Raw genomic sequence first — 14250 nt, forward strand, 5'->3', positions numbered from 1 at the left:
CAGTGATTTCTGCAGATTAGATTGAGTGGGCAAATCCAGTTGGCTGTCCCTATTTTACTTCTTCACACTTCTTGCTACTGGTTACTCTCTTAACCATGTCGTTGCTATATGGTATGCTCTTTTTGGCACATCTGACCTAGGTCCTATGTTCTTGCTGCTGTTACTGTTCTGCATGATTGTAGCTTGCAGTGCTTTGGTAAAACTTGGCACAGCACAGCTCTCCCTTTAGGGCTGTTGGAAGGCAGAGTGTGAAGAACAAGCCATATTAAAAGAATTAGACTTATTTGCAGATCTAAGTAGGACTACTCTGTCCTGCTTCCTGCTCCCCCCCCCCATCGCCTTCCTTGCTGTGTTCAAGCACAGTGAGTAGAACAGGGGCTTTTACCAAAAGTCACAAACATAAGAAGTGAGGCATGTTGCAGGGTCCTGATGTAGAGCTTTGCCAGAGACGTTGTGGTCCTTTGTTGCTTTTTGTGAACCTGTTTAGTTCTCAGGACTTACTAGCTCAGTGTCAGCTCTGTTGTTGACCAGCATCAGGTGAGGAGGAGAGTCATCATGAGCGAGAAGCTGCTAGAGGAAGGAGGAGGAGAGGCAGGTTTGTTCCAGAGGGAAGGGGTAGGAGATGGTCTCACTGAGATCTGGATGACTGTCAGTTTTCTCATATGAGGCTTTGCTACAAATAAGGCTAGGAACCAGACTAATGCAGCACCTTCACTGATTCATTGGTGGGGGAGTAGCTTTGACAGCTTATGGCAAATAACAGCTTTCTTAAATTTGGTTGTGTGTCAAAGGTAATGTGTTGGAAAGGCTGTAAATCTAGTCAGACCATGATGGGGACGCTTTTTTTTTCTGTTCTTTTAGGAAAAAAATGTGTATGTATTTTTCTGCATTGCACTTTTTGTCTTCATTACTGTAAAGAGAATTGCAAGGCTCATATTTCTGGGAGTCCACTAATCAGTTGAGTTCCCATCTGGTTATACTCTTTCTGCATTGATCTTGATTGGTGCACTTCTCAGGCACTGGCAAACTTAAATGTCACCAGTGGGAGTAGTCCCAGCATGACTACCAGCTTGTCAAGAAGTTCTTTAGCTGTTCTAGTCTTTTTCTGGTTTCCCAAAGTGGGAATACAAACAGGATTTTCCATGTGTTACTGTTAGATACATGACAATTCAGGTTGGAAGAGGCCACATGAGGGTCAGCTCTGAGGTTACAGCAGATCGCTTAGGGTTTTACCCCATTTAGTCTTGAAAACCTCAAAAAAAATGGAGAGCTGATGGAAGATATAGTACCACTGTTAATGGGTGACTTAATCATGTTTGCTTTCTGTCACTCTTTTCTAGAAAGAGAAACAAGTTGATAAGGGTTTTGCTGTCAGTACTTGGCAGTGCATGGCTTTTCATTCCCAAATTTTGTGAATAGGGAAACTAAGACTGAGAACATCCAAAGAAAGTGTTTTTTGACTTGAACTTTGAGTTCTTGACTTGCTGTTTCAATAAAATTATTTAACGCCTAAAGATCTTTACCTTTTGGGAAAGATACTGTTCAGACGGGCCAACTACTATTTCCTTATATTTGTTCATCTCTTTTTTTTTTTTTTTTTTTGTGATTGTGGCCTGCACAGTAAGTGGCAAAAGGATTTGTCTCATAACCTGTTCCATTCTGTGCTAAAACTCAGAGGGCAGATGTGAAGCTGAAAGGAGTGTGCATTTTCATTCCTCGGTTGTATTTTCTCTTACCATCCAAGAAATTCTAAGTTGCCTAAAATTGAGGTATGCTGGGGCCTTGGAAACTCAATAAATTTCTCAAGCTTTACAATCTGAATGAATAGATTATGTTCTCTGCCCACCCCAACCACCCCCACCTCCACCTCCCCAAATCAGAAGAAATTTGAGAGGCCTGGCTTAATCTTAGAAAAAGAAGCAGCCATTCCTCTTAGCAGTTCAACAGTGGGTGTTTTTTTACAAATATATTATGTAAAGGAGATGGTAGTAATTACCTGTGTATGTTACATTTTCAGCATTAATTTCATTCTGTGTGGTTTTGCCGGAAGTTAAGGGCATGTTCTTTCTATGGTTTCATTTGTCTTTTTAGTTGTTGGTTAAATTGTGAAAGCAAGAATCAAAAGAAGCTGTTACTTAACATTCTAAGTTGTTTCTTTAAGGCTGTTTATACAGTGATACTCTTGACTGTATAATAATCGTAATAAACATGTTCTATGAAGGTGGGCATGTCTTATATTGTCAGGATGACAAAATAAGATAGCAGGAGCTCTTGTCTCTCCTTATAACCACAGTCTTTAAGAAAAGACCAGCAAAAGGTATTAGGTTTGTGTTACTTTCCCTATTTTATTCTTTCTTTATTTGCTTCAAAACTACTTTGAAGGGTTTAATATTTTTATTAGACACACATTGGTATAATAATAATTCTCATCTAATTCTGCATAATAACCATGTGTATGTCTAAAATGAAAAGTTACGAATACCCATGAGTTATTGACCTACATAATAATGCTTCTCTTTCAGATCCTGTTTGACCAAACCCAAAGATCAATTAAAGCACAACTTCAGACTTTTGTTAAAGAGTAAGTTAATTTGAACTTTTAATGGGAAAACTATAGGTAAAATAGAATCCAAAAACATGTAATCTGAGTAGGTTGGTGAAACATGTTTCCTGAAAATTGCAGTCATAAATTGAGAATTGTGTATTAAAACGGGACCAAAATCACCCCAAATCAGTGAGGCTTTAGATCCAGCTGCAGATATGTTGAAATAATATGAATTACAGATCTTAATTACATGTTGTCATTGTCTAAGCTTAGGGAAAAAAGTGCTTACCAGAGCTTTTCCCCAGTAAGTGTGAGATGCCTTTATTTAAATTTCAATCGTGTCCTTTTCTCAGAGGAAAGACAAACTTTATATATCCATTTGATCCAAGTTCATCTTGAAGAATATGAAACCAAAGAAACTAGCAGTGACAGTCATGAGCATGGTCTGTCTACTGTATATTTAAACAATTTTTTCATGCTTTGGAATTCATTTGTTAACCACTTTTCCTTTTTTTTTAGAGATATTAGGAAATTTAAAGATGCAAAGAAACAGTTTGAAAAAGTTAGTGAAGAAAAAGAGAATGCTCTAGTAAAAAATGCCCAAGTTCAAAGAAATAAGCAACATGAAGTAGAGGAAGCAACGAATATTTTGACTGCAACACGGAAATGTTTTCGACACATAGCTCTGGATTATGTTCTTCAGGTAAGTGCAGCAATAGAAGTTACTTTTCAAAACAGTCTGTTACATATAGTGAGATATCTGTCCTGTAGAAGTTCTTAGTGTAAGCTTCTCAGAAGCTGTGGTGATTCAGTAAAAAAGGAATAACTTGGTCTGCAAGTAATTTCTTCTTTAGTGAAATCTGAGCAACATTTATTTACTTGATGCATTCTTATTACTTAATGCATTGGTATTTAGTGCTGTTGTTGTAATGACAGAGTTTAATTTCCAACTTGAACATTAATTTTGGGAAAAAAAACAAACACCACCAGTATTTGCCTGATACTTAGAGTTGGCTGTGTTGTAGTTCCTTACGTACTTGAAGTAGAAAATGTAACCTAGCCTAGGAAATACAAATTACCTGGGTAATTCTGATACAGGATGTTGGCTACTACTACAATTTCAGCCGTTTGCTTTGAGTTTTATTTAACAAATCTGACTTGTCTGGAAGCCTCAGAGTTTGGCATTGTACCATAGGGGAAATGAAGAAGGTAATTATTCTTTTGCTTTTTAGTGTGGGTCTCAGAGTGGCAAGAGGTTGTTCTTTGTCCTACTACCTTGAATCTTGTGAAATAATAATAAAGTTTCTGTTAATACGTACAGTTCATCTGTTTCATAGTTACCCACAACTGCAGCAAAACAGGATGGTACAAGGGATTGGGGGCTCCTAAAATGGGTCTGGGGTTCTCTTATGATCAAACATAGAAAAATCCTTTTAAATTGTTTTTATATCAGACATAATCATACTGATTTGTGACAGTCCAGTCGCTTATTTAAACCTTAGTTAACTAACTATTCTTTAAATTGCATATGTCACCTATAAAGTGAAATGGAATCAATCTGATCAATGTACAGATGATGGTCAGTGGTCAACACTGAGCCTGCCTTTTGAACACTAAGGACAAAGTTCATTTTGATGTTTAAAAAGTCATGTGAATTATGTACTACTTGATTATTTATGCTAACATCAAGTAGTTGGGGGGTGGGGGTACGGGGGAAGCTGGCAGTCATTACTATAGTCAAATTCCTTGTGTGTGCATTGAACTGCAGATCCTTTGCCTTCTGGAACTCGGATGCTCAGAGTATGAGCAGTTCCTGTGATAAAGATGTGTTTAAAGTAACAGGGAAAAGTTTCAGCATCTCTTAGATAAAGAGGGCAAAACTGAATTCAGCTTTAGGAGCTCTTTCTACTTGGGTGACTCTTGTCACCTGGAAAAGTAGCTTCACAACTATGGTCTTTTTGTAGCTATATTGGCTTTAAACTGTATTTCTAAACATTTTCTTACCTTTTAATTTTTTTTGTCTCTCAAATTAAGGTTTTGTTCTGTACAAACGAATCTAATTATTTTTGCTGCAGTAGGTTTTCCAAAATACTGACTATTTAAGTACAGAAGTACAATCTGGTTTTGATTATAGCTTCAGTAAGTTTATTTCTTTTTCTGGAATTTTAAACTGACATAGAGGTGTTAAATTAAAAAAACATGCATGTTTTGGCTAAATGGGGCTTTTAAACTAAAATCTGTAGTTCTGGATGACAACCTTTAGAGATTAAAGGACCAAGAATAGAGGAACTAGGTGAATGTGAAAAATCAGTTATTTTTTTTCTAGGTAATGTGAAATTCTTCAAGTTATAGGGCAACACCATTTGTCAGTGACTACAGCTGGCTTAAAAGCACAAATATATATAGCTTAAATATAAATATGTATGAGAAGTTATTTATTGAAGTTATTTTGATCTTGCTTGTTTCAGAGGCTGGGGCTATATCCCAGTTTTGGGATGCTTTAGACAATGTCAGCCCAAGGGGAAGAATAAACTTTCTGCTGTCGGTTCCTTTCCCTGACAGGAGACAGCAGTGGTGCTGAGTGTAACTTCTTTATGAAGTTGGTGGTCTGGGTTAGCTCATACTGTCAGGAAGTGTATTTGAAACATGTTGAATTCAGTCTCTTGAAAATGGGTACCAATTTTCTTTCCTTGAATGATGTATTATATTACTTCTAGCTAACACATGATGTCTTGTATATTCCCTTCTAATCAGAGAAAGTTGTGTCAATCACTGAAATTCTAGTTCTGCAAGCTTTTTCTGATTGCATCACTTCAATATTGTGGCAATCTTGTTTTAAAAAAGTAGTGCTTTGTGAAATTTGATATTGTTATGTTCTTCCAGTGTTTTAATCTTTGATACGATTATTTGGAAGTAGTTTGAAGCTTACTTCTGTGGGGAAAATTTGCAAGTAGAATAATAGAAGTTGTTTTTTTCTAGATCAATGTTCTTCAGTCTAAAAGAAGAGCAGAAATCTTAAAATCGGTAAGATAGACATATTTTTCAGTATAGAAAACATTTAATTACATCTGAAATTAAAAATATGACTTTAAAGCAGTATATTAAAAATTTAGTCCTTTTAGCCATCAAAACATTATCAGTACATCTGGCACTTTGGTGACAGTTTGGCCTTTTACTATAGCTGGGCATAGATGCTTAACTGTTTGGCAATCCATTTGGTTCAGATTGGAACGCTCATTTTTAAGGTTTTCACTGCTGTTGACACTTCGGTATGTTAATGGTCAAAGTCAAACTTTGCCAAGAATTCTGCTGTTTAGGTCTGTTATATTCATTTATAAACAATAAGTACTACTTATAATCTATTCTAAGATGGATTCAGCTCTTTCCACAAAAATAATTTTTTTTTAAAATGTAAATAGCATATTGTAATAGCAGATATACGATATGCTTTATTATGGTATCTGCTAAACTAATATACAGCTATATCTGCATGCTAGTTTTCTTCTGATTGTATTCTCTGTTCTGCTTCACGTTATCTCTGTAAAAAGTTTCCTGTAGACTGCCAAATTAAATGGTGCTTTTCTTTCCAGTGTCTGAATTTGCACTCCCATAATTTCCTTAATTCTTTTAAATAGCAAAACCTTTAGTTGGATCACAGCTTTATAGCTGATTGCCATACTGCTCTGCATCTTTCCAACTTTTCTAAGACTGGACGGTCTTCTTGGCTATGTGTTCATAAAGGTTATAGTTTTGGATCATTAATAAATGTATTCTGTAGCTGCTCTAATTTATGTGTCCTGGTTAAACAGGAGATAAGTTTCAGGTGATGTGTATTAGAAGTAATTTTCTGCCCTTAAGCAGATTTGTTTTGTTAATGGGGTTAATCTTATTAACTAATGTCTGAGATCTTTGACTTGGTTCTTTGCTGCCTTTACCTTGCATGTTTATTTATGACATTGGAAGCTCTATGAGATATTGATGTAAAATTGGCAGCATATGAGAGCAGAGATGAACCCTGGAATTGTATTTCAAGTTTGTTCATGTGAATTAGTTAAGTAAAATATCAGATACCATGTAAATATTTCATCCTTTTAAAAATGTATTTTTTTTCCCCCTCCAGATGTTATCGTTTATGTATGCCCATCTGGCTTTTTTCCATCAAGGCTATGATCTTTTTAGTGAACTTGAGCCCTACATGAAAGATCTTGGTGCACAGGTAACAAATTACTTCAAAACGTCATCGCTATATGCTGGAATGAATGAAAACCTCATATATGCGTACACATTGGGTACATCATAGGTTTATTCAACAAAAAGGGAACTGCAGTGTGATAAAAACAAAACATAAAAATACACTGCAAGTGGTTTGAATGATAATAGTTACAAACTGTAAGTTGTCTGTTCACTAAAATTAATACTACCTTTAGGATTTATGTTCTTAAATATAGCCATATAGTGGCATTTGAGGTACTCTGTGGTATTCAGGACATTGGATTATTTTGTTTTTAAAATTTTTGTATATGACTTGTGCTATAAATATATTTTAATAATAAAAAGGAGATTAGGCTTTCTCCTTCTACTTGTATACTATATTTATGTATAAATTATGCAGTCTGCCAAAAATAGCATGAATGTTGGTAATTAAGATTAGTAAAATCAGATTTCTGTTTTAAGTAGTGCAAAACTGAATTCATACAGTGAATCAATCCTTCTTGCCTAGTTTTGTAGTTTAAGAACACACAATTACAAATTCTGCATTTTCAGTGACGGACTCATGAAAAGGTTAGGTGGACCACAGCCAACTGCACACAGCAGACATTGAAAATGGTTATACAAAATATATAAGAACATACAGTATTCAACTGAAGATCGGTCTGTGGTGCAGGGAGGAGACTCAGCAGTGTTTTGACTTGTTTTCAGTGCAAGTTGGATGGGCCTGGAAATACTTGTCCAACACTTTATTATTTTTTTTTTTCTTCTCTATTTAAGGATTTGCAACGACTGCACTGGTGCAGAACCCTCTATTACCACTTCCCAGCCTGATCCACAAAACAAAGCCAACCCAAATTCAAAGTGTCTGTCCAGACACAAAAGCAATTAAATGACAGCAGAAACTTGCATTCATCTCAAGTAGATCTGCTATTGAATGTCTAAGAAATGACATTGTCCTGAGCTGGTTATTCTTGCCACAGCGCTGTTGTCATCTGTGCCCTGCAACCTGCTTCTGTGTCTGTGCAGTGAAGCAGATAGGGAACGGTAGAAAATCACTCCAATAGTCAAATGTCTAAATAGTAATTTTCCTGCTAGACTAGTCCCCAGTCAGGTTACTGTGGGTCTTAATTACTTGTACAAACACATGTCAGGGAGGTGTGTGCTTGTGTGTGTGCATGCATATGGCAAGTGATGGAGCTGAGAGAGAAGCTGCTTGAGCTGGCACTGCCATCAAGAAGGGAAGTGACTGTACAGCAGCATCCCTGTCTGGTGTAATATTGGCACTTGAAAAGTTCAGGTGCATATAACTTTGTCCTTAGTTGTGCTTTTTGTTCTTTTATAGCTTTCCATTTTGGGTTGTAATTGTTGAAATGTAGTGTTTTGATAGTACAGAATGTATCCTGTACCTCTGCAGAAGAGGGGATGGGGAAAGAAAACAAAAGCTATGGAGTTGGTAATGTTTTGTGCTACCAGCCAGGCTTTAGTATTTCCATTTTATTGAGATTATTTGAATGAGGAACGCAAGATTACTTCTGAATGGCTGGTCATCCTTTTGCTTGATCTGTTAAGGAGTATTGTGTAACATTCATTTTGGTGCTGGTATCATAGCAACTGAAAGAGTTAAATTTAGAAAATCCGAAGCTGAGAGTGTTTAAAATACATTGTAATTAGAGCAAAGATAGACTGAAGACCCTTAAATTGTACAACTTGCTGAATTATTCTTTTGTGGCAGACTTTGGTGTATAAGTAATGGATGTTTTTTGTGACAGAAGCAGACTAATAAATAGCTTAAACTTGAACTTTTAGTGGCTTTGCAGTTTGTATTGGTTGAAGCTTCTGTCTTTTTAACAGGTCAGAGGGAAGGTATGTTGTGACATAAAACAGGGATTTGCTAGATTTTTCTGAAAATACTGTCAGATTCTTTGTCGGTGAATTTTGCTGGATAATTTTTTTGTGTATGATCTTAATTACATTTAACAGCACCTGAATTATTAAAATTGAAGTGATCTTAAATAGTATCATTATAATTTTATATTATTTTGTTTTGCATTTTCAAAATAACTGGTTTACGTGACAGTATAGAAATGAGCAGTTTTGCTTTCTGGATATTGTAGGTCAGGGTAGGATTACTTGTAAATCACATCATTGTAGGGGAATCTTCAATGGCACACAAGTGCAATATAAGCTTTTGTGTGGAAATTAGGGTATTTGGCACTTTTCATGTGAAATGTATTAGTTTAAAAAGAAAACCTACTTGAATTTTCATTCAGGCATGACTACTCAAAAAGCTAAACACTTTAGTCTGACATAGCTCTCTACAGAGTACCACTTATAGTACTATATGTTTATGAAAATACGTTTACCAGTAAGTGCAGTATTTTGAAAAACATTAATTATTTGAAGACTATTCAGTAGTGGTAGAATGACTGGGTTTTTGGTAGTTTAGTTGCGTGATTGACCACAGCTCTTGGTAGTCGTATGCTGTCTTTTTTATTTAAGACTGTTGAAGTGTTGCTCACCTGAATGAAAACAAGAAATTCTGGTCTGAGCTTGGAAACTGGAATAGTGCAGTGCTGTCTTGATAGTAAAAAAGTAAATGATGAAATGAGCTGCTGTTCAGAACTTTTTGTCATGCTGTGGTAAATGTATTCTCAAACACTTGTAGTTATGATAAATTAGAGGTAATTGCCCTAATCTGAATGCAACTACCTTCTGTTTCATCTAGCAGGGTAGGAAGAATAATTTCTGGGGGCCATGTGCAGATTCCTGAATCTGAGATTTTAGCAAGAAACTTGACTCCTATAAAGTCTTGCACAGCCCTTGGGCCAGTTCTGATCTTTATCGTAAAAGCATAGGTTTCACAGGGTTCTTGGTGCAAAACAGTCTTTGAGCATAATGGCAGCCCAGTCTCTGTTTTAGCGGCTCTTCTATCATTTTTTAAGTCATATAGCTACATAAATATGACATCTGGATGTTTCAGTCTTCCATGTCTTTATGTTCACAAATACCTGTAAAGTGTGAAAGTGCTGGTATAGCTATTCGATCCAGAGAGGAAATCAGGGAGACAAGAGTTAAGAGAGTATGGAATTGAGTTCAAATGTCCTGTCTGATGGCTCCTTCATCATTGGAGACTGTCTAGCACAAGGATGTAAGAGCCAGTTATTGTCCCTTTTTTCTTCCATTTGTATCATTTCAAGTAGGGAAAATACGGTGCTGGAGAAAATGACCAGAGTTGGCAGGGGTCCTCACTTGTGGTTGTGAGAGTGGGTGGAGGCAATCCTGTTTGTGTGTGAATTAAAGGTTGTTAGTCATACTGTGCCCTCTGCCAAGTGACTGACTTCAGCTGGAAATCTGGTGTTGTATACTGTTCCTGGTCTCCTCATTCTAGGTCAGGAGTAAAATGAGATCTGTCCCACAGATGTAAAGCTACAGGCTGTACCATTGTGTTCAGTATTGCATCTGCATTCTTATCCAGTAAGATGCACTGACTGGGGTTAATGGCATTCTTGTATTATAGGCTGTTTAAGGGAGGAATTAATCAGATTCCATAGCATGTCATATAAGTACCAAGCTAATTGGTCTTTCAGGCAGCATCTGCTCCTCTGCTTCACCGTATTTCTTATTTAAACAATAAAGTCTATTAAAACAAACATATGCGCATACCACCATGCCCCCCCCCCCCCAAAAAAAAACCAAAAACCCAAACCCACAATTCCCCCCCAAAATACCAGACTTGCTCTCTTACGGGATATCTTAAACTTCCTGCCATGGTTGTGGTTTTTTTTTTTTTTTCCTTCTGGCTTTAAAAGGAAAATAATTATGTGTTAGTGCTATGGGACATGTGAATAGCTAGATAGATATGGGACATGCTTGCAGCAAGTTTTTGGTAGTGGTTTTTTTATTATCACAGGCTTTGTAAGGATGCTAACTTGAAGTTTCTCTGTTTTGACAGTCTCTCTTCTTTGCAAAATCATATTGTTGTTATTTGTGAAACTAGTAACAGATTGAATGGTTCTGCATAAGATTTCAAGGCATCTTGCTCAAATATTCCTGGTGACCTCATCAAAACTATCAATACAAAAGCCTGGTTGAGGCAGTTCCCCTGCTTTGTGGAGGGGAAAAAATCACTAGCATTTGCTCCTTCTAGTTTTTGCTGCTAATGCCAGTGCTGCTGCATAGGCCAGTCAGCCAGCAAAGAGCAGCTAAAGCATGAGTCATTCTCTTCAGAGACTGAGCACCAATGCGGTATAGAGTCGCATATGCTTGGCACCATGCTGTTCTTTGAAACATTTCTTCTAAGGCTTACAAGAAATGTACACCTTTCGTAGAGGTTAATTTAGGATGGTAGTGCAGTGCTTTAAACGAGGCTTCAGTGGTTATTGAAGGTAAACACTTTGTGACCAGAGTAATTATGCTATGCGACTAAAACAAAAGCCATGCAGTGTCTAGACATAATGTGTTCTATTTTGTCAGCATTATGAAATCTACTGAGCCAAATTTCTCTTGATTTCTAAAGATCCAATTTTCTGTTTCTCTTTACAGCTGGATCAGTTGGCTGTAGATGCTGCAAAGGAGAAGAGAGATATGGAGCAAAAGCACTCCACTATTCAACAAAAGGTACTTGAGAGAATGTAAAAGGCAGATTGCACACACATATTTGTATCTCTAGCATCTCTCCCCAGCAGTGTGTCTCTGCATTGAACTGTGAGAGATTGTATCCTTAGTGCAGAGTAATAGGCTACACATATTATGTGTAGGGTTGGGCTGCAGATAGTAATTTTGTATTACAGAGCAGAACATTATGTTTAGCTTTGACTGAAACATGAATAGAACAATGTAATTTCTCTGAATGCTGGGACTCTAACATTTCATTAGAGCTCTTAATTCTTATTACATCTTTGATTCAGTATAGTTGTAGAAGTTGCTATTGTTCCTTCCTCTGCGTGTGTAGAATCGGTGTATATGCTGCACAGTTCTACAGTCGTATATATCATTTTCTGGACTGTGCCAAGTAAGAGTGCAGCACTTTGAGGCAGTAGGTAGCTGCTATTGCATATAAAGAGTGAAAGTAAACTTTTGTAAAGGCTGTCTAATGTATGGTGTTCAACTCTACACAAATACAACAGTGATAACATTAAATTGCTGTTTTGGGCTTACTTGTATGTGTAGTAATTATTTTTGCTTGTTGAGAAAAATGTAGATAATTCATGTTGTGGGGGGAATGACTTCAGTTTGGATGTTTCAGAAGCTCTAGATCAGTATTGGTTTTGCAGGTATAATGCTAGAAGTTAAAAATATTTCCACTGAACTCTCCGGTAGCGAGCTAATACTGCAGGTACTTTTGAAAGGGATTAGATACCAGTTTAAAGGTAATGCAACACTACTTACTCTCATTCAAATACATTCTGTATCTGTTCAGGTGGCATAAATTAAAAATAAATAAAAAAAAAAAAACCAAACCAAAACAGCCTAGTGTAAGTGAAATCTGATGAGTAAATTCAGAAATGAAAATATGCTAAGATTATAATTTAGGTAGCCTTAGTAGGAGTCAATATTAATACTGATGGGAAAAGGTAACGTTTTTGGTTGCTGAAAATGCTTTTGTCACTTTATCCTGTTGTTCCTACAGGAGTTGGTGGGAAGTGTTAGGATTGCTCTAACTGTGACATTGAGCAGATGCAATGATGAGTTTTAGGGTAGCGCTGATGTGCTGTGTTTGGAGGCAGACAGGAGATAACTGCTGGCAAGGAAGGGGAAGAAGGAGGGGAGATTAGAAAGAGATGGAACTGGAATTAACATTGATACTCAAATTCTAATTTGTTTGGGCTCAATAGGCCTAGTTTCAGGAGTGGGCAGTAGTTGAGGGTTTTACTGTTAGAGAACAGCAGTGCTTGGTGGAGAATGTAAGTTATGGGCAATTATCTTTTGGTTTGCCATAGAAATAATAACTTATTGCTGTGAATTGGTCATTGCTGTTGCCAATGGTCTTTACAGATTTTGTTTTTTCTTCAAATGCTGCTAAAGGCTGCTTTACAGGTAAACTGTTTCTAATAATATCAATGGTTATTGAAATGTAAGCTTCATGAAACTTAATAACCTGTATCAGTGTGTAATTTAAATATTCTTGGTTTCTAGTACAGGTGGCAATCATAATGAGGTTATTTATATATTGTTCCTTATTTAAATTGAATGATAACTTTATGCTGTCTCTAAAGTATAATCAGGGTAGTCAGATTGGATTGTATGTTCTCTAAAGTTCTGTGTTTCAAGTTGTGTATGTTGTCTCCTGTCCTTATCAGTCAAGTCACTGATGTATTTTTGTGATAATGCCTGGATTAATGCATCTAGGCTTTGGAGGGCATGCTTTGCTGGAGATTCTTCTTAACAGCTTGTCAAATTTTCTTGGTTTCGTATTCAAATAGTGTTGTCTGTTTTTTGTCTCCTCCTACTCGCTTTTCCCAACCTTCCCACCAAGATTGCTTCCAGCTCGTCAGGATTTCAGAATCTTGAACTGCCTTAGACCTTGGATCTTGTTCTTTATATCATTATTTGTCATCTAGTCAATCTGACCGGCATGGCAACCTTTTTCTTTATTCTCTTCTCATGGCTTGTCATGTTGCTTTTCACTGGGCTTCCTCTTAGGCATGTGTTCTAAAATCTTCCAGTGCCAAATCCTTCCATGTTGTATAACTACGAGACTTCGGCTTCTTGTATTTAATATTACATGAGGTATATATACATTTAATATACTGAAGTTTTAATCTAATGCTTCAGAACGATGCCTTTTCTTCATTGTGTGGATAAAGAACAGTTCCTTTTCTGAAATGTATAGGTAAGTGCACATGTGCACACACCTACGCACCCACTACCTGTGTTTGCATATATGTGCATATGCATGCAGAATAATTGCATTAATTCATCTCACTTTTCTTTGTAATCATCATCCTATTAAATTAGGCTGTTGTGAGAGACTAACACAAAAGTCATGGAAGGGCTTGGTCACCACTGTAGTTTGATTTCTATTTTAAGAGAACTGATGTCTGATGTTTTTTGTGTGTTTAATATACTCAGCAAATTTGTAGGAAACAAGTCTTTATTTTTTCTGTATATGGAAAAAACCCCTCTTACTATTCTGGAGCAACACATACTGTGGATTAATCTAGAAATGTCATGATTCTGGGAACTTTTTGCAATATATTTTTATAGGGAAAGATTCATATCAAGAATGGCATCAGTGTGAATATCACTTAAGACATAACTCTTGCTTTCTGAGCAGTTTGCAGCCCATTGCTGTAGTAACATAATGAATTAAGACATAATTTTAAAATCTATTGGACCTGTAAATAGCATTATGGCTTTTTGGTTTTGTGACAAAGGTAATATTTTGTTCTAAAATGAGGGAAATAATACAGGAAAAATGTTTGCATTGAACTTCAAATACTTTGTTGTATTCAAATCCATTTTTCCTTAAAAAAAAAAAAACAAAACCCACA

At 36.4% G+C, this 14250-nt stretch overlaps 1 protein-coding gene across 8 annotated transcripts in view; it reads left to right on the plus strand.

Moving 5' to 3' along the window:
* Positions 1–14250, plus strand: part of ACAP2 (ArfGAP with coiled-coil, ankyrin repeat and PH domains 2) — a 68244-nt gene that overhangs the window by 24206 nt on the left and 29788 nt on the right. For 4 of the 8 annotated variants that reach the window (XM_037406547.1, XM_037406552.1, XM_037406549.1 and 1 more), the window contains exons 5-10: positions 2523–2581; positions 3065–3248; positions 5525–5569; positions 6666–6761; positions 11300–11374; positions 12782–12793. In XM_037406547.1, coding sequence (XP_037262444.1) covers positions 2523–2581; positions 3065–3248; positions 5525–5569; positions 6666–6761; positions 11300–11374; positions 12782–12793 — 471 coding nt within the window. The remainder of the gene's footprint in view (positions 1–2522; positions 2582–3064; positions 3249–5524; positions 5570–6665; positions 6762–11299; positions 11375–12781; positions 12794–14250) is intronic. The other 4 variants (XM_037406548.1, XM_037406550.1, XM_037406554.1 and 1 more) reach the window with 1 other exon arrangement.

This window comes from Falco rusticolus, chromosome 13 (assembly GCF_015220075.1).
Source record: "Falco rusticolus isolate bFalRus1 chromosome 13, bFalRus1.pri, whole genome shotgun sequence".
Lineage (NCBI taxonomy): Eukaryota > Metazoa > Chordata > Aves > Falconiformes > Falconidae > Falco > Falco rusticolus.